The sequence below is a fragment of the Halichoeres trimaculatus genome, unplaced genomic scaffold, assembly GCF_033239565.1.
Source record: "Halichoeres trimaculatus isolate MK-OKI-2021-1 unplaced genomic scaffold, fHalTri1.1 fHalTri1_scaffold_23, whole genome shotgun sequence".
In the NCBI taxonomy this organism is placed as follows: domain Eukaryota; kingdom Metazoa; phylum Chordata; class Actinopteri; order Labriformes; family Labridae; genus Halichoeres; species Halichoeres trimaculatus.
The window spans coordinates 11,551,257-11,578,709 of record NW_027437201.1 but is presented as its reverse complement, the minus strand read 5'-3'; the positions used below and the strand labels follow the sequence as shown (position 1 = coordinate 11,578,709).

At 42.1% G+C, this 27,453-nt stretch overlaps 1 protein-coding gene across 1 annotated transcript in view; it reads left to right on the top strand.

Annotated features, from left to right (window-relative positions):
- The first annotated feature begins 238 nt into the window (after nucleotides 1-238).
- shisa9a (shisa family member 9a) overlaps nucleotides 239-27,453 on the top strand; it is a 70,218-nt gene continuing 43,003 nt past the window's right edge. The window contains exons 1-2 of the mRNA XM_074663001.1: nucleotides 239-1,123; nucleotides 1,878-1,984. Of these exons, the coding sequence (XP_074519102.1) occupies nucleotides 609-1,123; nucleotides 1,878-1,984 (622 nt within the window). The 5' untranslated portion in view covers nucleotides 239-608. The remainder of the gene's footprint in view (nucleotides 1,124-1,877; nucleotides 1,985-27,453) is intronic.

The window sequence follows — 27,453 nt, the reverse complement described above, 5'->3', positions numbered from 1 at the left end:
GGGGAAAGGGGCTCCCACGCTTTTCCTCGACGGTATAATAGAGCAGTGGTGTGCGTATTGTGGGGCTTCATCGTAATATTTCACAATAAAGACTCCCCTCTTTCTCTCTGTCTCTCTCTCTGGCTCTCATCAGCCCTCGCAGTCTCTCTCCCTCCCCATGTTTCCCTCCTCCTCTCCTTTTGCGCACTAGGCTCTCCCACCCTCGGCTCTTCTATTTGCTCACTGCGCTCTCATCCTCTGTGCGGCATGTGTCTCTGCCTACTCCTGTGCGTAAGAGCGCACCGATGGATAAGTGATGCACTCCTGACAACGCGAAATCTGAGCCTTCAAATGGCTTTCTGACGAGAGGTGTGCGCACCAGAAAACGCGTCAGAGATCAGTTCACGAGACTGACTGAGACATTAACAGGTTTTTTTTTTCTTCCACGCGGGATATTTTGTTCTTTTGGATGATGACATGTTAATTAAAATGTCCATTTGCGCGGATGAAGGTGCGGCGCAATTCGGATGCGTGTTCGTGGACTTTTCAGCATACCATGACCGCGCGCCTTTACTCCTCTCTCCAAGTCTTTTCGTGTCTGCGTGAAGTTAAACGGAGGAGAAAGCACCATGAGAGGAAAATACTTTCTCCTCGGTTTCTTGTTGCTCAAACTTATGGCTCTCGTCTGCAAGGCTGACGGGGAGCCTGGGCTGCTCGGAGGTTTCGTGATGATCGGTACCTCCAACGGCTCCAGAGAGGAGGACAGCGTGTCGGAGGAGACCCCGCGCACTGAAGACAGATGCCGGGGTTACTTCGATGTGATGGGCCAGTGGGACCCACCGTTTACCTGCGAAACGGGGAATTATCTGTACTGCTGCGGCACCTGTGGCTTCCGCTTCTGCTGCTCCTACAAACACTCGCGGCTGGATCAGAGCACCTGCAAAAATTATGACACCCCGCCGTGGGTAAAGACCGGGCAGACTCCATACAAACAAAAGAACAAGACCCACGACAGCACCAAAGACAAGACAAACTTAATTGTTTATATCATTTGTGGAGTAGTGGCCATTATGGCTCTCGTGGGGATTTTCACCAAACTGGGGCTGGAAAAGGCGCACCGGCCCCAGAGAGAAAACATGTCCAGGTAGGTCTCTCCCTCTGTCTCTCTTCTTCCTCCAGCTCAGCTTGTCTTTTTCCTCCCTCTCTCTCTCTCTCTCTCTCTGCTCCTCTCTCAGTGCGCTTGTTTACAAAGAGACTTGCAGTAGTAGCCTACGCACACAGTGATCCGGAGCGCGCAATGTGTGGCTCTCTCCCCTCATCTGCCTTTGCACAATTACAAAAATTCACAATGCAAACCAGCTGCAGCTCACCATGATCACTTGTTTGCATGTAATAAAAAACCCAACATCTCGCGCGTTATATATCGCGCACGCTGGCTGTTGTTTCTTGGCAACCAGATCAAATTATGTCATCGAAAGTCTCGCGTTACAAAAAAAAAAGTGCATGCATGCTCTCTGCACTCCGGACCCCCGCCACCTTTCCATTCAGGTGTATCTAAACACAACGTGCTCTCCTCTTTGTTGTCGGGGGCGGCTTCCTTCACTATAGTAGTGCGCGCCGTGCATTGCGCTCCATTGTGCACAAGTGTGAGGCGCTCGTTGCCTTTCATACGCGCTCATTGTGTAACAAAATAAAGTGTTCGGCTGCGGAAAGCAGCAACACACTGAAAACAAACACCCATTTCTGAAGGGACTCACATTTTCTTCCACTTAGCTGCATGTCACTGTGCAGTGCAGTGCAGCCCGACTGAATAATTCAATTAGCCATGTTACGCACAGTTCCTCTTGTCTGCACCCCTAATCCTTCACCGCCTCTCTGTTTCTCTTTCTGTCTGACAGGGCTGTAGCCAGCGTGCTGCAGGGCGGGTGTCCAGGTGAGCAGTTCCGGGGGGAGGAGGCCCTTGGGATGCATTCCCAGCACTTTGTTTCCCGGGCCACAAACCTCCGTGAGTTCTCCCTCTTTCTGATAGCTCATTATGGGCAGTTTTCAAAGTATGTGTGTGTGTAAACTTTGAAGCACTTGTGGGTGTGGCTTGTGTCAGCACAATGTGCTTGTTTTGTGAGACTTGACTATAATGTTGGTGCTTCTTTTTGGAGTCACTCTGAGTGATGTAATGACAGGGAAAGTCGCTTGTGTCAGCTGGATTTGGAGGCTAATAGTTCATAAATCCTCAAAGATTCACACAGGGAGAGCACACAAAGATGACAGCGTTACTTTTTGTTCACATATCCATTTCATAACTCGCTGCATGAGAAAAAAAAAAGATCTGCTGCAGCTTTTCAAACCCAACCGTTATTCACCGTTTTATTTTGGTTCATGCCCACATGATATAATGAGAGAGGAGAAAAAAAAAGGGGGAGTGGGAGTGTGTGTGTGTGTGAGTCGGTGAGAAAGCGGTTGGTAGTGGTGTGTTGGTGTGGATTGGGAGGGGGGTTTGAAGGGTGGCGGTGATAGAATACAGAGAGTATGAATGCCATCTATTTCTGTAGCGTCCCGTGGGCTGCTACAGTAGCGGGCTTCTTTGTGTTTTAACACGGAAGATCAAACAGATGAAGAAACACACACACACACACACACACACACACACACACACACACACACACAAATATGTACAGACTAGAGCTTAAAGTCTGCTTCTGTGAACACATGGAGACAGGCAGTGCACAGATTCCCAAAAAGCACATCAAAGATGGATTTCACAATAAAAGACACGTTTAGTCCGATAAAACGTCTGTCTTCTCTCATCTTGTGTGTTACTATGAAGCTCTGCATAACTGGCGTGCTGTTAAATTCCACCTGACTGCACTTCGAATCATCTCAAACACTCCATTGTTGCCAGTTTCATCCTTTTTGTGCAGAGAAAAGAACAGTTTTACCAAGTTATTTGTTTTTTTAACATCCCAGCTCAAGGAAAATGGATAATTCTGCTTCAAGGGAAGGAATTATTGTGAAGTTTTCCAATGCAAATGAAGCAGCATTGAGAATTTGGCTCACACTCGCAGCTTGCTTTGGCTCGCAGCGAGGAAAGAACGATTAATAGCATCAACAAATCTCCAATTTTTGCATTGCAAGCTCCGGATTATATTTGGAAATGAGTGTGCAAGGTTCACGGTTGAGTTTGAACCATCACCAGTGAGCTGGCAGGAAATACTGGGATACAACAAGAGAGGAAGTGTACATGTAAGGAAAGCAGTGGGGTATTGAGTAACTACTTCTATTTGCGAGAATGAGATAAGTATGTAATCCTACAACTCCCCTGGCTAACGACAAGGTGACATAACCCTACTCAGCGTGAAGCACGACGCCCACAGGCACCATCAACATCATGTTGAGAGCACATCTCGTGGAGAAGGGGGACAGAGAGGTTACGTTCATTAAAAAGGGTTGCTTTCACATCACGGGAGGGGGGTACAAGAGAGGAAGGGGGCGTATCTGTCTCACAGAAGTGCTTCAGTTACATCGCGGATGGAGATAATTGACACTTTCAAGAGGGGATGGTGTCCATTTGAGGTTTTTTTCACCCACCCTCATTGTGGGAGAGATGAAATGGCGAGGCGGCCTATCACCTGAGTGGTCACTGTGAAATAGCGTTTATTATTTGTGGAGTGTAACCTGCTCCCCTGAAGCGTCTAATCCCTCTGGCTTGTGGGTGATGATGTGCAATGTTATTAACCTCTGCGATCTAGAGAGAATCTTTGCCCACATCCACCTGGTCCCAGGTCCAGGTCCCTCTGCTGGCGGAGAGGAAGTGGATTTAGAATCATTTGATATGAGTTATTTGTGTTTTCTGTTGGGTTGATTGCAAACAGACAAAACAGAGCATAGCATTGTTGGGATACATGCTTGGGTCAGAGGGAATTTGTTGACTTGAAGAGCAGAGGAGAATCTATTTTAAGTGTGAACCACATATTGATTATAGCTTATGGCAAGATTTCTCGATTGCTGGCATTAAGGAATCTCATCTTGCACTCTCTCGGAGGAGGAGAAAATTTCTGTGTCAATCACAGGTTGATTTTCTATTCAGAGGAATTCCTGATGACCACAAGCATTCATTCAATCTCCCAGCCTGCATTTCATTCAATTTCTATAACAAGGAGCACAGAAAAAAGGTTAAATTCTATTCCCAAACATGCCCAGTAGTTATTATCACACGTAGCACACAGGTTAGAAACACAGGGTTTTAATTAGAGTCACAAAAGCCTAATGTTGGTGTTTTTCTTATGTCCCAGCCTCCTGAATGTTAAAAATGAACGCCTCGGTTGCTTTGTGAACCAGAAACCAGCCGGCCCAACTGATCCCCAGGTGGGCCACGAGGCAGACTTTCATGTCATCTCCAAACCCGGAGACTTTGTTTGAATCCTTAAAAGGCAAAAAAAAAAAAAAAAAAAAAAATCCTTTGTCGCTTTACTCTCAGCTTCAAAGAGCCTAAGAGACAAAGAAAGGAGAGATGGAGGGATGGAGAAGAAATAGTTCACCATCTGAGTCTCAGCAGCCAGACTGATAGAGGCATTTAATCTGAAGCTCCGCTAGACAAGAGTCTCACATTATAATACACACTCTGTTCAAATAAATCAATCACTCCATCCGTCAATCATTTGTCATATTCAGCTGTAGTTGTTAGCCCCTTTCACACATGCACACTTCAGAAAACGTCTTGAAAACCCAGGATGGTGCTCCAAAATTGTGTATTTACACATGCATCACAGTTTAAAGACCTCCATGTAGAACAGGAAGGAGTATCTTGATGTGAAAAGGATGTGTAACGTTTACAAGAAACTAGGGTTGCAAAACTCCTGTAATTTTTAAAGTACGGAAGTTTCCATGGGAATTTCGGGTAGTTTTTGTGAATTTCTGTGGCTGCTGTCAATGCTATCATGAAAACTTCCCTTGACAGGACTTCCAGACTCCAAGTCTGTGGTCTCAATGGAAATGCTGTAGGCTGGTGAAGTAGTGACTGATGATGATCTAATGTGCTTGGAATTGTTCGCACGTGTGATTCATAAACTGAATTGGAGAATCTCCTCTAAGGCTTCTTTTTTGCATGCTTTGTCTTGGTGGGATTGGTGTTAAATGACAAAATCAAATCAGACCAGCATGAGGACTGAAATATGGACGGTCACATGCCACAAAGTTGTCTTGTCATAGGTCAGAAGTTCTGCTACAGAAGACCAGCAGGAGGCTGGTGGCAGTCGATAGCCTGTGGTGCTGGTCTCTCAGTGGTACACTTCCAGTGTGTAACTGTATGGTTTTAGCCTGTTTTGACATCAATACGCCACCTAAACATCAGTCTATACTTCCGTACGACTCTATACTGAAGTAAACAGAGATGTCATGAGGAATAAATCATATTTAATTCTGCTTGCTTTTGTGATAGAAATGTGGTGACTGCAAGCGTATTATGTTAAACTGAGGCTGATCAGTGTTGACATCACAACAGTCATTACAGAAAAAGAGAACAGGTGTCACAAATGGCGTAGTTGATAAGCATTCTGGAAATGTCAGGTTACGTAGCAAACATTTTCTTTTTTACTATTTGATGCAGCCATCATTCTTCTTCTCCAATATAAGCTTAACAAACAGAAGTAGGATGTGCTACCCCCACCGTGTGGCAGGGATACTGTATTACAACCAGGCAGTGCAAAAAACAATGATAAATTGTACATTTTGAAAGAGATGAAACTTGTCACAACGTTTCAGTTTTTAATAAAGTAGTAATTCTGATATGCTTTGAAATTCATGACCCACCCTTCGTAGAAACCATAGACTATATAAAATATGGTCAAAGTCTTTGGAACGTGACCCGTCAGTTCCTGATAGCGTGAAATGAAGCCAATCAACGGATTCAGCCATGTTGGATATGACACAGGCTTTGAGCTTCCTTTCCAACAGCTATAGGGCGCCTGTCAGTCACATGAGCTCAGAGGTGTCTCTGGTTGGACAATCAGAGAGTTCTAATGTCTTCCAAACCACAGAGTTGGAAAAAAATTCAGCCCCCCCATGGGATTTTTTCAAAGCCACAGGAATCAGGTTTTTTGGCTGGATGAACAGCAACTTTTTGCATTTCTGCATAGGCTTCATTTTTCTAAGCCAGATGTTACCTTTGGGTAGAAACAGGGTTAAGGTTAAGGTTAGCATTAGCATTAGTGGGAACGTTTGACATCAGTGTTGATTCAAAGCAGAAGCTCAGGCCTGTTAACATTACAACGTTTCATCCGAAAACGTTAAAATGTGTTGAAAGAAATCTGTGTTTACACGGAAACGCCAAGGGACTGAAAACGCTGAAGTAAGCATGCCAGGCCTGTAGTTGGCGCTATAACTGTCTTGCTCAGAAGCAGCTTCTGGGAGATCTCCGCCAAAGTAAAGTTGAGCCGATCATCTGGTGTATTGGTAAATACTAAGTGCAGAAGTAGAGCGACAGATGCACATTTTGTTGAAAGACAGTCAGCAGATTCAGTAGATTGAGCAGTACAAGTACAACATGGTAGTCCACGATGATCATAACAACGTTACTGTTGCCTTGTTGTATGCGCTTGTGCGAAGCAGAGTGTGGCGTCAGCGTTTACACTGAAAATTATTGTTTACATGGTAGTGATGTTGGCAGCAATTCAGAAAAATTCCACTCGGTTTGCGGTTTTAGGTCGGCTGAAATGCTGTTTCCATGTAATCCCGAGGCTGAAATGCAACAAAACTTTTTTTGTTTCACCCTGAAACTGTTGTTGTGTAAGCTCCTTAAAGCAATGGTTTTATGGCATGAGATCAAACATACTTTAAACAGACATGACAGATAGATGAGATAAATGTATGTTTCATTAAGTACCTCATGTTGCTGCACTTTTGTTCATAGTTAAAACAGAAAAATGGGATAGTACTGAAAGGACTAGCTGAATGGTCTAGTGACCTCTGGCCATCCCACAGTTTGAATAAATCTGAAAACCTGCAAACCCATCCATGGTTTAAGACACTCACTGAGGCTCAGCATCTCCAAAAGGACCAGTTGTACAGCTAGTGCTGACGGAAATACAACTTGTCAGAGCTGCTCTGGCTTCAAATGGGAAACCATGACACTTTGGCTGCTCAAAATCCAAATCCTGTGCCCACAGATTCTGAATTTCTATGTAGAGTGAGTTAAAGAGATCTGGAGGGGCCGAACATTTAATCCACCATGGGCAAAAAATCAGCAACAGTGGAAAGAAAACTGTCTTTTTGACTGACAGCAAAACCACTCATCGAAGAGCCGTCCACTAGGAGCTGGTGGGTTAGGATAAAGGGATAGAAGGAAAGGGAGGAACTCGCAGAAAGGCAAAGGGATAAGAAAGGAAAGGATATTAACAAAAAAAAGCACAGCATAATGACACTATAACAATGATTTATGGAAGGAATTAATTTAAAGCAGCTCTGCACTCTGTTCCTGTTTGGATCACTGGAAAAAGAGTAAAACATTGTGAGCTATTTCCACTTAATTCTGAGCGACTTTCCCTGCAGTATTTGGCTTAGGAAACTACAAATCTTTAAGTTTCTTAAGTGTAACCGACAAGCAGCAGCAGCTAATCTCATTGTCACTACTCTTACTGTATAATCTAATGAGGGTGTAAGTCATGGAATTGAATAGAAAATAACATTTATCCTCCAGACTTACTGCTCCAGACACTTCCTCATGACAAATATTGTGCTTCTTAATTCTCTAATTGTCATTTTGGGTATCACACTGTGGAGCTTTAGGTGGGCAGAGCTATTAGTTTTATTAAGACAAAAACACACACTGTGAGATGCACATTTACGCACGCACACACACACACACACGCACACACACACACACACACACACACACACACACACACACACACACACACACACACACACACACACACACACACACACACACACACACCACACACACACTCATACTCAGCGCTCTGTATTCGCAACTCAATTCACCATTTGCAGGCTTAATTACCTCCCCAGCAGTTATAATCTTTTCCTAAACATTCAGAGATGGGAAGGATGAAATTTTAATAGGTAATTGCTTCGAAGATTGCTCAGGCACGGGAAAAGGCCCTGTCTGCAAAACACTGCTGCACAGCCTAATGTGCTCAAGTGTGTGTACGTGAAGATGTACATGTGTGCGTGTGTATATGTGTGTGCGCGTGCACAGGGCGCGGGCCTGTCAAAAAGGAGCCGCGCACATCCTTCGTTAGAAGCAGGTGACTGTGTGACCTTGTCTTCCCAGCTGTCATCCGAGCCTTCAGTGTGTCACATCTGATTGCAGAGTGTCAGAGCGGAAAGTGGAGCTCCAGCGAGCGAACCTACACACCACCGCGCGGGCCATAGAAACAAGCAAAAGAGGCGCTGTGAAAGAGAAAATGACAGAGCTGGAGGTAGTTATCTGTGAGGCGTCACTCCAGCGCCGGCTCCGTTTGAAGCTCAGCTTCTGTCCTCGTGTTCAAACAGGCAGGAGAAGCGGGAGAAGTTGTGGCGTCGTCCCTGAGTTTGTCTTTCAGGCTCTCACTTCCACTGTGTGACAGTCAGGGATCTGCTATGGATACATGGAGGCAGGCATTGTGAGGAAATGTTGATTTTGTGTCGTTTTCTTTTGGCTTTTACTTTTTTATTCAACATACTTACAAGAAGCACCTGTTCTGTTACCTGACTTAAAATTGTGCCCTCATAGCCTGTATCGTTAGCCTTGTAGCACAATTGCCTAAGCCATATTAAAAGGATTTTAGAAAGTAAGAAAAAAATACTATATTTAGTTATTATTGTTGATTCAGTTTATGATATATAAACACGATATTTATGTATATTGTTATCAGTAATATTGCTTTGTATCAACATTTTATGAACTTAGGCAATTATGCTATCAGGCTAACAGTATACCAGAGAAAACAGCTAGCCTGGGCTCATCAGGCACGTTATCGTTCTTGTTTCCATAACCCTCCAATCAATCTTTAACATTTTTACCGGACACTCAGGTCAAATATGCTCACAGAGATTTTTCCGAGGTCATATAGAGTGAGACAAAAAACACTTTCATGCCTATTCATGTATACTTTAGCCATCCAACAGCTTTGCCAGTTCGAGAATGTTGAAGGGCAAAAGCTACTGGCTTGCTTTTGTAACCCACTTACCCATAAAACATGGTTTTGTCAAATCTGTTTGAAGTGGCTTCTGTGGTGACATAACAGCTATGGATGGGTCATGATTTTTAAAGCTATGAATATTTAATACTGTTAAAAATTGAATGTTTATGTCAAATATCGCCATAAAAATTGTTTTGACCTTTCCCTATCCAGACAGTGGCTACAGTGCGTCTTTTAGACACATCACACAACAGGGGAAGATCGGTCAAGTAGCAAAGAAAGATGAAAGTAAAAGCAACGGTCGGTGGACTATTGGTGTAGAGCCATGAGATCAAGAAGCTGAGAAAATTGTGGACTGACATGTTTAAAGATGGCATGTTGCACAAATGTCCAGATAGACGCTGCTCTCTACCAGTGCTTGTTATCAGTGCTCGCAACCAGCAGCACCTTCCCCCTGTATGACGCTAAGACGCTTATCTCTACTTCACTTCTCAAAGTCAAGAGCCCAACAGAAACCCATTTCATTAGCATCATATGACTTCCAAATAGATGCCAATGATAATCAAATTGCGTTAAGTCTAAAAGGCCCAGTCCTTCCGATGGCAGGAGGGGTTTGCACTAAATCAAACCCTAACCCTTGGCACTGGTGTGCATGCAAAACCACTACCACATCTGAAGTGATGCTGCTTTCTTTCATGCTGTTGTGGTTCTGCTTTAGTGTTGCAGAGTCAAGACATTGAAAGCTGGGGTGGGACACGCTTACTCTGCTTTGGCTCCACTCTTTTTCTTGTTGCAAAAACCAATACAAATGTCTATAACCCATCCCAGAAACAAAGGAACTAAGAAAACTGTGGTTGCTCTGTATTTATACCGCAACACGCTGTTTAGAGTTAGTGCTAATTTGTACGATTGTGCCAACCACTTCATCTTGGACTGCTTCAACGATGGGTGGTGACAAAATCAAGTGACGCATGAATGGAAAAACAAAAAGAATCTCATTTCAGTGTACCACTCAACACTTCAGCCTTTTTGTGTTAGAAGATCATAAGTTAAGCGCACAGGATTCTTATGAGGTGCTTGCCATTTTTTGGGTGTTTTTCCGCCTCTGCATTTTGCTGCACTACTGCAACCTTTTCTCTCCAACAACACTCAGGCAGCCAATCACTACAGCGCTTCATTATCAAAGCATCCCTGTCCATATGGATCACTGCATGTGTGATGAGGTTAGAAACTGAGAAACTGAAGAGGACTTTTTAAAAAAGACACTGAGTCATGGTTTAAACAACTGAAAGGATGCGACATAAGACCTTGGGGGTCTTAAACTTTCAACTGCTGTGAACACGTTAAGAGATAAATAAATTTAGAGTTGAATACCAAATGATTTCATTTGAATATGGATGTCTTAACTGATTAGACTTGGGAAATTTTGCACATTTAACTTACTTTTGTACACTCTTGGGCCAAATGAATTTCCTTCTGCTAGTTAAACATCAACATCCACCTCCCTAAACCTTACATTAACGATTATCTTCACTGTATAACAGCCCCATCAGTCTAAATAATTATGTTGTTGGAGTAATTCAGCACAGCAGAGACCACAACACTCTCCTTACTAAAGGAAAATCCTACAGGCATAATTTTGACCAAAGTAAGTCAGGCTCAGATCCTCAAAAAGTGCAAAAGTGTCTCCTCCTCTTCCTCTCAAGGGCCCCATTCCTGCACCCTCTCTCCGCCTAATTATCTTAATGTAAGGCCCCTTAGCAGCCCAGGGACACCATAACACTCCTGTTTATTAGAGCTCCGGGGCTTCACAGCCTGCAAGCATCGACCAACAACAGACATCCTCTGAGTTCAAGCGCATAGGGGAAGCCGACCAGGGATGTGACGAGAGAAATCTTTGTGGAAAGAAGCAAAAAGAGAGAAGGGAGCGTTGAAAAACAAGAACTTGAAAATGAAGTGAGACTTCTTAAGAAGCAGGTGACCCCTAGCTGCTCCTGTGACTGAGCATTAGCTGTTTTAATTAGAGCTAAAATAAACTGGAACAAGCACACCGCATTCACTGGTTATTTTAAGAAATCAAACGGTACTTGTGACAGTCAGAGTGAGTGGTAATCCATGCGGCCTGTCCTTTGCTGCCCTTAATATTTGCATCACCTGGTGTGTAATTTCCCATCTTGTCATTGTGGAGTTGTAATAAAAGAACCAATAGGGACGGTGAATATCTTAACTTCTAATCAGCCGGCTCCCACAGCCCTCCTGAGGAATATTAATCAGTTCATTTACTCCCAGGAAGTCACATCTTGCATTTGACAGGTAATTACATCGGTGTGTGTGTGTGTGTGTGTGAGGGAGTGAGTGTGCGCGTTGTTTGTGCATATGCATTGAAGCCCATGTCCACTTGTATGCACATTATATATTATATGTGTATGTGTGTATGTGTGCATGTAACCTGTAATGCGCTTCATCCATCTTCATCCATTTCAGTCCTGTTTCACTCTCTGCAGTGATACAGATCTCACAGCCAGTCTTGGGATTCACAGACAGACTTCCCATCTGTATGTTTGAACAGGTGGTTATCACCACTGGTTTCTAATTAACTGCTACACTGCCGCTCCTTAATCAACTATTGAAATTAATGATTCAAGCCTACTGCAAATATTGGGATTATTCTCTGCCATGTGAATTTATTAAAAAATGTTATTAAAGGAGATAAATGTGAGCACAGTTTGGATGTCAAGGGTTTTGTATGTAATTTGGGCTGTTTGTTTGGGAGCACTCAGCTCAATGCACGATTTCTCACACTTGTCTCAGCAGAGGAGCTGTTGAGAAACCAGGCGTGTTCCTCTTACCAATGATATCCTCTTTGTCTGTTGGACATACAGTGAAGCAGGATGATTCCCATGCTGGAATTATAAATCTGTTTAGGCACCCCAGCATGGCTGTGTTACTCTGTGTGAAATCCTCTGTGATCTGCGGCTGTTCACTCACTTCTCCTTTTACGCTTTCTCTAATAAGAAAATAAAGCTCTAATCCTCTGTACGACTGACAATAACAGTACACACACTCGGGAAACTTCTCAACAGTGTTCCAGCATTGAGTTATTATACGAGTATTCTTGTGGAAGATCTACAGAGTACGTGAGGGATTTCCAACCAGGGGGACAAAACCTCAGCGGGTTACTTCTGTTTGTATATGGAAAGATTACGGGTGAGTGTGGAGTACAATATATCTACCTAAATAATCCTCCAAGGGGGCTTTAAACATACACACAGCAACAACATAAACATCATTTCCCCAATTTCCAGATAACAATAAGCACATTTGAATGCAAAAAATATTAAACATCATGTCAGTATCCATGCCTTTTTGAAAAGAAAACAAACAAAAAAAACAGGGTCAGCCTTGATAGTTAACCAGCAAATTAACTGTTTTTATATGGCCCATCCCAAAATTAGCTTGAGGCAACAGATAAACTTTTGCAAATTCAGCTAAAAACAATGAGAAAATAGCTAGATAATTGATTGATTAGTTTGATGGATACATAGTAAGCCAAAAAAAAAATAAACAAATGGCTTAATTTTGAAGCTTAAAGTGATGACATGGTGCATCAAAGGTAATGGCAGGATGTTCAGTTAGTGAATAGTGAAGAGTAGCCACCCTTACAGGTTTTAGAAGTGAAAAAGCCAAAAAAAAAAAAACTTTGCTGGAAGTAACAGAAAAATGTGACACATTGGCTTAAGCAACAGGTACATAGCCGGCTAAATAATGTTGGTTAGGTGGATACGTAGTTAGCCAGAAAATAATTTAACAGCTGTGCTTCCTAGCTTAAAGAAATGGTAGGCAAACAGTTACAGTAGGACAGCTGGTTCGCTAAAAGTGGAGCATAGCCATAAAAATGTTTTAAGTTAGTGATAACCAGTTGGTACAGTTAGCTAAAAATGATAGTTATATAGTTTTCTAATACGGCCGCTAAACAGTTAAATAGTTGGCTCAAGTTAATCGATACATAGTTATTCAAAAATAGTAGTTAGCTAGCTTAAATGTTTGATACACTTAGCTGATTAGAAAAGAAAATACTTGAATATTTAACCAAAAGGATTAGCTAGCAAAAAGTGACACTAACGTGGAAAGCGTAAAACAATGATTAGCCTAAGCTTGCCTGAAATAAGAGAAAGACTCATGGATAAAATCCTTAGCAAAAGTTGGCTTGATGAGTTGGTTTAAACCCCCACCTGAGGTCTTTAGCCAATGAAATTTCATTATGGAAATATTGCACCAACTACCAAATTTTCTGATTAAACTCACTTTTTGCTCAAAGCTTTGAAACATGAATGCTGCAGAAGAAATTGCATCGCTTAAATCTGACAGAGAAGCACTTCAGCGCTCTTGTTTTATAGGAGCTAAAGTGTGTGTTGGCTAAGTCAATGTGTGTGTATATTTTGAAAGTCTTGGCTTTGAAAGAGAACAGTCTGTTTTGAGTGAACCAGCCAAAGAAACAGACCACTTCCCATGTCCCTGAGGTGCTGAAGGCTCACTTCCTTATGTACACACATACATAGAGATACCAAAAGACACCCACACATACACTTCCCTCCAGTTACACACATACCCTGTCCTAGGCCTGATTTTTACTAAGCCTGGGGGCAGGCAGCAGATTTAGTTGGCTCGCTGATGGATGCCACCAGCGATGTGAAGTCACAGGCAGCTCACGCTGGTGGCACATTTATGAAACCTATCCATCTCTGTGTGCCATGCCATCCATGCAACCCCTCATCATGCATGCACCCATCCCAAAACTTTGGGTGGTGTTCTGGGGAAGTGAGCTCCCCCTTAATGCTCTCTCTTTTGCCTGCGGGCGTCAGTATGGCCTGGCATTCTCCCCACCCTGCCCCGAGGAGAGGATACTTTGGCAGGCTTTTCCGTCCTTCACCCTGCCATCCTCATGCTTACATATGGGCACACAAATACACTGAATACTCATGGATAGGCTCACAGCCCCCGCCCCCACCACCCCCCATCCTGCTGGGCGCTGGCCCATGGATAGGGGGACATGTGGCAGGGAGAAATGCGTCACGAAGCTGGGCTTTCGCTCCGACAGATCCTGTGCCTGACTGCCTGTGCCTGACTGCCTGTGCCTGACTGCCTGTGCCTGACTGCCTGCCTGCAAAATTACCAGGCTGGAACGAGTCACAGAAACAGAGAAGGAGTTTTGTTTTCTGCCCTTCTGATTGCAGCAATCGCCCCGCTCTCAGCTCCCCTCAGCTTCTGGCAACTGTTGCCTTTTCTCTTGGCATTTTGCATTTTTGTCTCTTGCAGCTGTAGTTGGTTACAGAACTTGTTTTCTTTCAGCCCTGGGTGTTGCTCTTGTTGCATTTTCTTAATGATTTCTTACCACTTTTTCCAGAGGGGAGCACAAGCGTTTCTGTCTTTTGCAACTTACAGAGTATACGTAACGTGCAAAAACATGCTTAGGGTGATGGATTGTATATTTCTTGTGTGTAATTAGATCATGGAATATGTAGCCCCTGCAATCAGGTGTCCTTTCTTTGAGGATTTGAACAGAATATCCATTGATTTTATTGTTTGTTGTTTTTTTCCTTCAGGAAAGGTCAAATGCTATCTTTAATTCCTCAGCTCACATATTACCTGACTCTGGTAGACAAAGCTTCTCTCAGGCAGAGACAGCCATGGAGCGCATACTGACTGAATACATAAAAAGTAAACAGCAACTCATTTGCTTTAAAGTCTTACAAAGGCCGATCTAACAAAGCCCCTTTGTTATGCGCTGTAGCCTTGGCTTTTGCCTTTTAACTGACTGCAAAAGCAAACAAGAAGATGTATAAGTATAGAGAGGTATGGGGAAGCTAAACAAAGGTGATAGTCATACAGGAAATTCTGACTCAACCTAATTTTTGGTCAACTTTGAAACTGACAACTTTCAACACTACCACCTGTCAGTCAACATAGCCACAACTGCTGCAGTTGAAGTAAGAATATGGGAAGAGTGGTGAATTACATGTGACAAAGGGCAACATCAGTGTGTATATGGGTCTGTATCAAAACATTTCTCTGAATGATATTTGGCAGCTTGGGCGTAAAGTTTGGGAGGATTTTAGGTGGATCTTTGGGTGGACAGATGTAGGGAACATTACCGTTTCACTTAACAGTGTTGAAACCTTTTTATTGGCGATGTCCATGTTTATACTTTTATACTGTTGTTTTTATATTTATATAGTGTGTTTTTATGTTTATATAGTGTATTATTTAGGTTATGCGGGCTTATACCGGGACCGGGGACAATATTTTCGTTGCACCTCATGTCTTACATGTGTGAAATGACAATAAAGCTCCTTAAATCCTTGAATCCTTGAACACCCAAACACTGTGTCGCTACTAGGCAACATTGACCTTTAGAGGGGTACTGGCTTATTTCTGTTCGTTTTCATTGATCCTATTCTTCAGACACTGGTGTTGTAACCCTTATTTCAGCCTCTGTCTGAAAGCCCATGTTTTAGCTGCTGTCTCTTTAAGGTTCCCCACTCTGCTGACCCCTTCCCTCTGATTGGCCAGACATCTGGAGGCCTGTAGGCGAGTTATGGGCAGACCGTGTGTTTGAGGCCTGGCCCTCAAACTTGTCATGAACCAGTTATGAGATCCTTATGCGATAACCTCATAATTTCAGTAAGTCTCACAAATATCTTGTCAAGAGCTTATCAAGATCTCATACTGTTTTTTGGAACATACCATTCTGAACAGTAAACAGGCCAATTTGTACAACAAATGAGTATAAAGGGGTTTGAAAATTTGCGCACGTTTAGTTTAGACATCCAGCATTGTTACTTTAGATTCATGTTTTAACACAATACCCCTCTTTAAGATCATTTCATGTTATGCTTTTTAAGAAGCTGTCAAAAATCTACAGATGGCGTGAAATGTGATCTGAAAAGTGAAATCAGACACTTTGATGTCATAATTTTGACATCAAAATGTTTTAAAATGAAAAAAAAAAAAAAAAAGATAAAATATCGGTGGGTGGAAAACAGACCCTTATCAATTATTCCCATTGAGGTGAAATAAAGCTTGATGTTTTATATATAACACTTTAAGCAGGTCCAGGTTTTCTCAGTGACTCAAAAGGCTGAATCATTGTTAAATCAAGTTCCAGACGCTTCTTCAAAAAGCTCCCTTTTTAAGGCTCGGTGAACCTGTTAGCTCCGTATGTAAATGCACTCATTTCCCTGCTGTTTTATTGGCCACAGCACTCTATCTGAGGCTTGTATGCAAATGCACCATTTCGGTATCTTCATCAGATCACAGGCAGCTGCATGGCACTGTGCATGTGCACAAAGGAAACTAATGAGCTTCATAATTCAGACAGGGCTTACTTTATTGGAAAATCAGAGAGCGTATCAGTTTAAGTGGCTGCCTGGCAATATATAATATACATCTCTGTGCCTTTGATGATACATTCAACATTTATTTCATCAAATTATCACGCATAGAGCTACCGCATTCTGATTTAATACTTTGTTTGAGAGTCTTTGTAGTCTATAATCATATGACTCCGCAGTAAGTGTCTCTGCATATATGATAACAGCCTCCAATCATACAAGACAGGCTTTTTTTCTCTACAGACAGATGGAAATTGCACAGAGTCTTGCAGTGAGAAGAGGAGTTGGATCCCATAGAATTATAACAGACAGGCATCCAGAGGGAGCGATACCTTCAGATGTCACTGTCAACCTCAACCAGCAGGCAGCGATTGAATCAGTCCCTCTCAGGAATCTGGGGAAATGGAAGCAGAGGGTGCTCTGAAAGTGCACTTTTTCCCCTCACTACTATTCTGATGTATAGAGCCTGACGGAGGGTACTGGTACACATCAAGTCTGAAAGGTGGAGACAGCGGGAGAAATAAAGCAAGGGAACAGAAATGAGATGAGTGCAAGTGAAGGGCAAGAGAGACGGGGAACGAAAGGATGGAGCCCACAGAGAGGAGGCCGGGAGTGTTTGCAGAAAGATGGAGTGAGGAAATCCATACCTAGATCATCGATCCTGCAGACCTCTCCTGATATGAAAGTGGGAAAGTGAGCAGATAGGATTCGGACAAAGCTCCCAGTTGGGTTTCGCCTCTGAGCGCACAATGTCAGAATTCCAATGTTGCGACAATGTGGCTACTGAGCTTTGACTTTCATTTAGTGCTGAATTGGTCCTAAGCTCCTCTGTGTCCAGAGTCCCCAGTTGTTGAAGTAGTGGCGGGTCTGTTACATGTCAAGTATGAACAAACCGTATTGATGGGAATGTGGCAGGTGCATCATTCTTGCATAGTTCAGGTGGAAGATGAGAGACATTGATTTCTTTTTGTTTTTGCTAGGAGACAATTAGAAGAGAGTGGACTGCAGGAGGCAGAGGGATGAAAGAATTAGGTTTGGAGGGTGCATTATTTTTACAACCATGGCACGTGATTGCACAGATTGATGTCTAGTTTAATAAGACGGCAATATTTGTAAAACTTAAGACCTTATTTTTTATGAATGTTTCATAAGAAACAAGAGGCTGCGCTCTTAGACAAATGATACATTGCCCAAAAAGAATGTAATGGTGGAACATTATTTTAAATAGGGCTCTGTCAGTGACATTTGTTAATTTCTTTCAAAGCAGCTGCAAAAACTTTGTAGTAAAAGTAAATATTATACCGTGTATGCCATGAATATTCCATAGTAGCACATTTCCATCTATCTTAAAGAGGGGTATTGATGTTGTTTCTTTTAGCTTCTTACCGAGCAGAGTGCCCCTGTAGTAGCTTTACATGATTGACAGCTATTAATAAAAATCATTTTTTCTATTTTTTTTTCCACGCTGCTGGTTTTGAAGTTCTTCATTTTGGCTGCTGTCTCTATAAGGTTCCATACTCAACAAACCCTCATCACTCTGATTGGCTAGGCTCTTGAGGCCTGCCATTGACAGTTATAAGCAGACCTCAGTGTTTGAGGCCCGTCTCTCCAATGCGTCAAAAACCAGTTAGGTGATTCTTATGCAATGACACCATTGTTTCAGCATTTTTTTTTGTAAAAAACAAACCAAAAACATAAACAAACAAACAAAAAAACCCTTCTATGCAATTCAGTCAAGTATTGTATTTCAAAGTCCCAAGGGATAGTTATTCTCATATCCAAGAGACCTGCTTTTGACTGATGTCATCAACAATGTGTGACAACAGTGATAAGGACCTTAAACACCAAGGTCCACTCATTGCTTTATCTCAATTTGCCTCCAGAGGGCTGGCCAATCAGAGGGCAGTTTGTGGAGCAGGTGGTCTTAAAGAGACATTAGCAAAAGTTTAGCGTTTCAGAGAAAGGCTGAAATATGGGTTTTCAAAAACAATAGAGAAAAAAATATGGATTCAAAGTTGTTAATCATGTAAAAATTACAGACCAAGCTTCTCACAAAAGGGAAAATACCACTTCTTTAATGCATACTTGTAGTTTGCCTTAATTTCAAAAGTCAAACTTTTCTAGTGCACTACCCATCAGATCCCTTGCACATTTGTATGTAAAGGTGTGTTTGTAATCATGAAGGCTTCAGTTTGACCTTCTGCATGCATGGCCTTTAGTTCAAACATGCCACTTGACTGCCTGTCTGTTCCCCATGTTATTGCGACATTATATTGAATTTCATCTAGCAGCACCTGACTCATTTCATCCGGCTTCATGTTTGTATTGATTTTAATCTGCACCTCCGATACATCCCGGCCACTTCCTCTTCACACATCTCACACTGTTTCCCCTCTTTCTCATCATCTCCTCCTCCTCTCTGATTGTGTACATTGTCCCAGAAGGCCCTGTATCACCCAAAGATCAACAGTTAAAAGCCATAAATGATGGATAAGTCATTCCACGCAGCACTGCCTGCACAATAGATGAGATTTATGCATGACTGCCTGCTCCGTGCCCATAATATCCATTTCCAGGAACCTTGCTGAAGCATAATGCATCCCACATCTGTGAGGACTCTATTGTAATTGTTAAAACAAGCTGCTTTCTTTCAGTCATCTGCATAAACATGAGCTACAAAAAGCATTTTAAATTGTAAGGAAGGTTAATATGTGCGCTGGTTTGTTTATATGTACATGGTTTCCAAAACTGATTATATCATCAGAACAACATCAATAACTTTATTGACTGGAATGAGGTTTTCAGTCCTGACCCTTGTGACCCATTAGCATTAGCTTCAGGCATTGACATGAAATATTGATAAATTAACATATTTATGATCCTTTCATAGGACGCTTGTCTTTATTTAGCAAGGGACATCAAAGCAAAGCAACAAACACACTTCCTTCTATACGAGATTTTCTATGGTCGAATGGAATGGTTAGAGTGGCAAAAATATTTCTGACTTTGTAATTTGTTCCACAAATTTGTACAAAGATTCATATGTGAGCACAAACATCAACTTTCTGTGATCTGACCGACAAATGAGTGACTTGATTCAGAGTAGAGTGATAAATGCGTATTTTGTTCCACAAATGCACAAGTCGATCAGCAAATGGTTGCTTGATCAACAAATGTGTAATGCTCATAGCTCTATGGGTATAGCACATCTGATGCACAGAACCTAAATATTGAAGCTTTTGTCATGCCAGTGGCACTGTTTGTTTTTTCAAGGCTCATATCATGTTTCAGATCACCTCCCCTGCTGGTTTACAAAATCACAACTTCTCCCTTCTGAGAACAAATTTATTCTCCTGTCAGACTTCTCAACCGTTCTACATTCTTGCATAAGCAATCAAAAAAAAAAAAAAAAAAAAAGTGAAGCGCAGGATCAGAAGCAGCCAATCTGCTACGATAAGATTTCTTTGTCTCTTTGTTTGGGATATTGGTTTTATTGATTTCAAGACCTCACACCTTTATCTGTGTATGCATTTACCAGAAATTGCTTATTTCTCAGTTTTTCACATAAGCTGTGTAGAAAAAATAAAATCATTATCTGCACATGTTCACAGTGTCGAACAAAACCCTTCCACACACGTCGATTTCAGCTCAGACGCAGAATATCCAACATACGCTAGAGCATCTTTCACTGGCTCAAACCCTCATGTGCAGTAATCCTAGAGTGAAGGTTTAATACCCTCTGGTGAATTTCAATTAAATTTGCAGCACATGTCCTAAATTTTTATAGAACACTATTAGTTTGAATATCATAATGCAGCTGTATAACTGCAGCATAAGCACACCTTGTCTGCTCTGGCCAGAAGCACCTTTACCATCACCCAGCACCGGCTTCCTCTTAAATTATTTATTGTTTTCTGAGGGCTAACTGACATCTCTGGTTTCTCCATCGCAGTGTGTAAACTCCCACACTGTCTGCCCATCTGTGGTAGACGGGATTCCAACACTGCTGTAGTGGTAAGCACAGCCATCCCTGCAACATTTGTTTATTTACCGGCATGATTTGCTGACAGCAGGCACGGGGCACACAGGTTGATAAGCAGGGGAGAGAGAAAGGAAGGTGGTAACAGAAGAGGAGAAGGGGAAGACAGAGTAAGCTAGCTAAACTGTGTTTTTATGGAGGATAATTTTCCTCCCCAGAAGGCAGTGATTGGCATTAATTACCTAACAGGTGCTAACAGCGATGAATCTCATAATTAACCAGTTTGATGTGGTTCATTTGGGGAAGTATGAGTATGAGGCAAGTGTGTGCTGAAAAGTGTGTGTAAGCATGTGTTTAGCGTGTGTGCAAGCAAGCCCAAGGAGATGTATAAGTTAAAACTCTGCAAGATACAGAACTCCTTCATTTGAGTTACAGTTGCATCCTTGTGTAACCACTTTTCTTTTGTAATAACACAATAAGCCACCATTTGGTCTCCATCTCACAGTTTGGAGGAACTTTTCAGCTGTTGGTGCTGATACTCTGGTAGTTTGTTCTCAGCTTTGTGTGTGTAAAGTGAGGTTTGACCAGTGAAATCAGTTTGCTATTAAGTAAGATCGTGTTTATTCAGTCAGATCATCTCTTCAATCTTTGAAAGGCTTCAGTAGTCCGGTTTTAGAGTGTATGGTGCCCTTATCAAAGCACTCAGGAGTTCATGTCCCTTGGGGTCAGTTCGTCTGAAAGTCATCAACTATTGACACTTTGCTACAGCTCTAATTCAAATGCATCTACAAAGAATCTCATCGAACTCAGTTCTCAACAGATCTCTAGATATTAAGGGTAGCGTAAACTTAACATGATATGATACAAAATTATGCAGTATGTTATGACGCGTTATGATGCACTACAATACCATTCAATGCCCAAACGATTTGATAAAATTCAGAACAATTTGTTACGATATAAGACTTTACTGTATGGGATGGTAACTAGAATATAGTATTATAGTAGGTATGGTAAAAAGGATAATGTATGATTTGATTTAATAAAACACTACATGATACGTTGTGATGCGTTACAATATGCTGCACAACAATAATCTTGGCCATAGAATATGGTATGATACAGCACAATGTACAAACAGTTACAATACACTGCTCCAGAAAAAGCAGTCTGATACGGCAGGATGCATGATGTGTTATATGATGTGTTATGATACCATGCAGTAGAATATGATATATATACCATGTATAATAAATGGATGTAGTTTCCCAAGTCCCTCAGAGCTTTAGATGCCACTTAGCTGCAATATGATTTGTTATGATAATGCAGGAGGATATGGCATGATATGATAGGGCAGGATGTATGATGTGTCGAGATATACTGCGATTGGATCTTATATAATTTGATGTGATATGTGACACAATAGGATACAATTTTATACCATACACTTTGTTACAATACACAACATATTGTATAAAATGATACGATACAATATGATACAAACCAAAATGTTGGCTTTGATACAATATAATGTGATAGGATAAGATATGATAAGGTATGATACAGAGCACACAATATGACATGGTACAACAAGATGGGATATGAAATGACAGGATGCCTTAGGATGTGATAAAAAACAGATGCAATAAAATAAAAAAGTGATACTTTACAAAACGCAGGATATTATGGGATATCGCCAGGTATTAAAGATTGTGATGCATTACAATACCAAACAATATTATACTCAGGTAAAATACATTGTGATTTGATATGAAACTGAGCTGCCTTCCACAGCCGTTTAAGTACTCTCCTGGAGGGGGTCCATCCACAGCTAGGAAGCAACAATACAAGACATATCATCATCATTACCCCACTTTCACACCTGCAGAGGCTTGATCTATGACACCAAGATACAATGCTGCATGCATGAACTAAGCAGGTCATACTTGGACCTGAATGAGGGTTGCATTGTCCTGTTGCATGAGAAAAAGTGATTGCATGGTTTGCAGGACTCGTGACATTTTGTATGTTTTTTTTTCTGAATCATTTTCACAGACTCACGCAAAATGATGCAAGACCTGTTGAATGTGCATGCACGTGCAGTCTCATGCACGTCATTTGTTAGACAGCAAATCTGTGTCACAGCAGAGATAGTGCCTCACAAACTGGCAGCTCCTTTTACATGCAGTGAAGAACAAGCCCCTCTGGGCACTGGGTTGGTGTCAGAGGGCCTCTGGCTGTGCAAAAATGCCCCACAGGGGTAGGGCATTTAGTTTGGGGTCATCCATATTGGGATTTCCTTATGACCCACTTTTTACCCCCATACTGGTGCACAGAAGCCTTCTCTCGCCTGCCTGCCTCCTTGCTCAGCCACATTCGTCAAGCAGAAGGAGGTGTCTTTGTCTGCTCGCACTGGTTCCCTCGCGCTCCCTGTTGCCAAGACACGGAGCTGTGCAGAAGAGCTGACAGTTTTACTGGCAGTCTGCAGGACCAAAGCCTTGCAAGGACTCTCACATGAATGCTATCACATAACATCCAGTTGCTCTTGCATGTTGATATGAGCATGAAACAAAAGCACACGGAGGAACAAAAGCAACCGCGCATAAAGCAGCTTTAAGCTGCTCAAATGGTCAATCTGTGCAAACATCCATGTGGGGAACGTGCACGCGTTCATTAGAGCAAAACGAATCTGCCACAGCATGTGCACTCGTACGGTACACCTACTCTTATGCATCAATATTTGCTACCATTTCTCTTGTTCTCCAGCCAGTTCTCTCAGCCAGCTTTGTGTCTTTCTCGACAAGGCACGACGACACACTGGCACATTCACCCGCTCGAAACACAATGACACACTCACACACTGTACACTTACACCCTGCCTGTGCTTGTGTACTCGTGCTTACAAATGAAGCAAGGCAGCCGGTCCCTCTTCAGTAACCTACTTTTTCCCTCCTCTCCTTTTTCCATTCGCATCCTTAACCCTCTGAGGGAGTATGGATGTCTTCCTCAATATCAATACTCCAGTTTTAGAGCATATTGCGCCAAGAATAGCAAGTCACAAAGATATTTTTGCAGATGGATTGACATGTCCTGCAGAGTGGGTGTGGGGGCTAATCTATGTCTTCCTGTGTGGCAGTCCCTTGGGTTCCTGGAGGAATACCCCTTTCCCCTGACATCTGACATGAGAGATCTGTGGAGAGAAACGTATCAGATCCCCCTCTTGGTTTGTGTTGAAAAGCGCTATGAAACCCTTTCAGCTGCATCTGAAAAAGGCAGCATAGAGACGAGCGGATAAATACCCAGGATGCTTTTGACAACAGATGGACTGAAGGAGCAAGAGATTTAGAGAGGAGAGAGCGCGGAGGGGGGAAAGAGAAGTGAGATAAACAGGTACACAAATAAACAGGCACACGGATAAGAGTGTGTTGCCTACCATGTGCTGATATCAAGACGGGCATATGGCAGAGATATCAAGGCAGAGATTGAGGGAGTGGAGATCACTCCAAACACCAAGCCTCTCAATCTGGCCCTGTGTCCCGATTAGTAAACTCATGCCACATCTTCACTAAACTGACTTCCACAGCACTGTTAGGAGCAAATAAACTAATTTACTGCAGAAAAAAGCAAAGAGATGGACAGATGCTCATGAGCTAGCAGAATAAGAATCTGACAAAAAGAAAAAAAAAGGGGAGGAGGCAGATTATTTTCATCACAGATGGAGTGATGTGCAGGGCGCAGGGCTATTGTTCTGCATCACTTTGACTCACTTTATCAATGGAGCATTGTCTTGTGGCTCCTTTTTGGAAAGCACAGATAAACAAAAGCGGAATGGATCACAATAAGAACATTATTGAGGAAACTTCTAAATGTCAAGAAATTATGAGTCTGCAAGCAAAACAAATTACGTCTGCAGATGATGATAAAGCATCATGTTATCAAGCTGCGGTGCTTGGAGCAACTTTCCAGGAAGCGTGTAACAAGAGGGTTATTTGTACTGCAGCTCTCTAGACATACACCTAGAAGCTGTTTCTTTGTTCCTCAAACAAAGAAAAGCTGGTAATTGCAGTCTGGGATTGATTAGATCGTTCTGGTGCCATGTGAACCGCATGCAGCTTAATTATTGTCATGCATTTCTCATCCTGCCACTGCCAGCAACTAGCCGATGACCTCGCTGCTTGGGAACGAGCAAAGGGGAAATCTTCCCTTTGCACCGTCTCATTGGAAGGCCAAGAAAAGCCCCTCACAGCTGTGCTCCGACACTCAAACCTGCCAGGGATTCAGCCCAAGGGCCAGGTGCAGCAGACGAAAGCTTTTAAACATAAAGCCTCTCTTTAGCGGGCCAGAGGAGCAGGCTGTGGGTGAAAGGCTCCGAGGGGAATACTTTCTGAGGTAACACCTCATTAAACTCTATCAGCAATGAGAATCCTGCCTTCAGCATGTGTGCTTTGTGATAATACAAGCTTCTGGATCAAGGTGAAACTCATAGTGGAGTTCAACCTTAATTAGAAAACTGGTCTAAAAAATTCAGTCTACCCTTTGCTGGTGTATCAAAGTTGATAACATTACATTTGAATCAGTATTGTGAGTAAGTGCGCGGTCACAATTACCATCCAAGCTGTGCTGTAGTCAAACTTGATCGGCCCCACACAAAGCCTTTTTTAACTCCAATATGAACCAGACTTGAGCATGATTGCTTCTTGTACGTATGTCATCATTCTGTAATAAGACAATGCATGGCCCACCTACGTTATCATGAAGCATCTGTTTACAAGAAGTGCAGTCTCATCAGAATCAGCACAATGGAGACCATGACTACGAGTTTAGTTACGTTCTCGTTTTTGCTTAATTATTTTGGTTGGACACAGCTCTGTGTACCACACAGAAGCACACTTCTCTTTAGTGTGCCAAAGCCGGTCACACTGACCAAAATGTACTAGACAATAGGGTTGAAGTGCGCTTGGGCATGATATAGATGACCAGGGTGACCTTGCCCTAATTCTATTCCAAATTTAACAGGTTTGGATTGCATATTTTGCACACAGTTCTAACTACCTACTCGCATCATATTAAACTTTATCGGAGCTACAACATATTGGATAAAGTAGTAAATGTTGAGCAGGAGTGGATCATGCAAGGATTATTGCAAACAAAAGCAAACAGAATGTACAACTGAGGAATAAATGTAGGCAGAGGATGGTATCGGAAAGAATGTAAATACTTCAAAACACAAATCACTGTTACATTATCAAAAAGGTGCACATCAGGAAATGTGTGCAGACTTCTGCTTTGGCCTATATGATGCCATGGTGTATAATGCTTTCTGCCAAATTACCTTATTAACCACCTGGATGTAAACAGGCACAGATGACACATGGTATATTGTTTAGCAGTTTTGTGGAGTCCATGTCTCATCTGGGCAAGAGTGTTTTGGCCCTAAACAGGCTAAAGAACTACCCACTCAATATTAGATAGGCACTCTAACGGCTGATCGGTTTATGCTGCTATTGGTGTTATAATAAAACAAGGTTTCAAGCAAGCTGAGTCTAAATGGTACCAAACACTTGTATCACAGAGGGCAGTACCTTGGTAGTTTGACCAAGCATCAACACAGGCATGACAATAAAGTTTTTAAGCAGTGTTGCTGTGAATTTTAGGTAGAAACCAAGAAACATCAACAGGCAATACTTGCAGCAGACAATAAAGGAACACAGAGATAAAATGTACAACTCTGGAGACAAAATTCAATGCTTAAATCAAGATTGCTACGACAAAATAGTTTAGGTTCATAATTTGGTAGATCAGAAAAGCTCAAAAGATTACAGCATAAAGCAAGACACCAAAGGAAAGCAATCAGAAAGCCGGGTGCCAGTGCCTGAAAAAACTAAAGAAACCCTTAGCATGAGAGCCAAAGACAAATTGCCACAAAGGAACCGAAACAAACAGGTTAAAGACTTGCTATTGAGAAGAAGGTGACACCAATTAGGGCGGGGCAGACAATCAATCAGGAGAAAAACACAAGGACAGGAAGTGACTGAAAAATGTGTGTGTGTGTGTGTGTGTGTGTGTGTGTGTGTGTGTGTGTGTGTGTGTGTGTGTGTGTGTGTGTGTGTTTGTGGGGGTTACAAAAAAAGAAGAAGTACAATTTAGTTCAGTCAGTCCTGTGATGATAGGTAGACAGGTGGCACTAGAGTCCTGCTAATGGCCCTTTCAAGAGAATGTATTCTGCTTTCCAATAATTTTGACATGGTTATAAAGAAATGATACGGAATGTAATTAATACATTTTAAAACTGCTACAGACTCTGTTCCTAAACTGTTCACAATGCTCCAATTTGATTAAAATAGAGATCTACATTGAGACTTGCTGAAATGACCTCAAACATGAGGGTTGGGCCTTAGCTCTAACTTTAAGGCCTCTAGAGGGCTGGCCAATCAGAAAGTATAGGGTTTTAAAGACAGCAGCAACAATGGAGCCTTTCAGACAGAGGCCAAAATCAGTGTTTTCTCAAAAATAAATGTAAGCTAATTAGATATTTTCGTCTGCTGCAAACCATGTAAAGCTACAACACAGAATACCAGAGGGACAATGCCTTCCCTTTTAGGCTAAGTTTTTATGGTAAGTTAGTTGTAAATCTGGTTTAATGACTGTAGAAACAGTAACTGGCATCACAGGTCCCCAAAAGTGAAGCCAATATGACTAGAGGCTCCCCTTACGGACATATATGTGTCTATCTGAAGAACCTTTCACACTCAGTTAAATAGGCTTCAACCAAGGCGCAGGATTACAACGTGACAGCTCAGGGAGCTAGTCAACACTGTGCAGACTCTGGCAACTAACAGCTTAACAGCATAAATCAAATGTCAACAGTTCTAAAATTCTTTTCGGAAATCATGGAAGCCCGGTTCTCAGCCATAAAGAGAAGAAGGACCACCTGACATTATCTTATTAGAGCATAATTCAAAAGAAT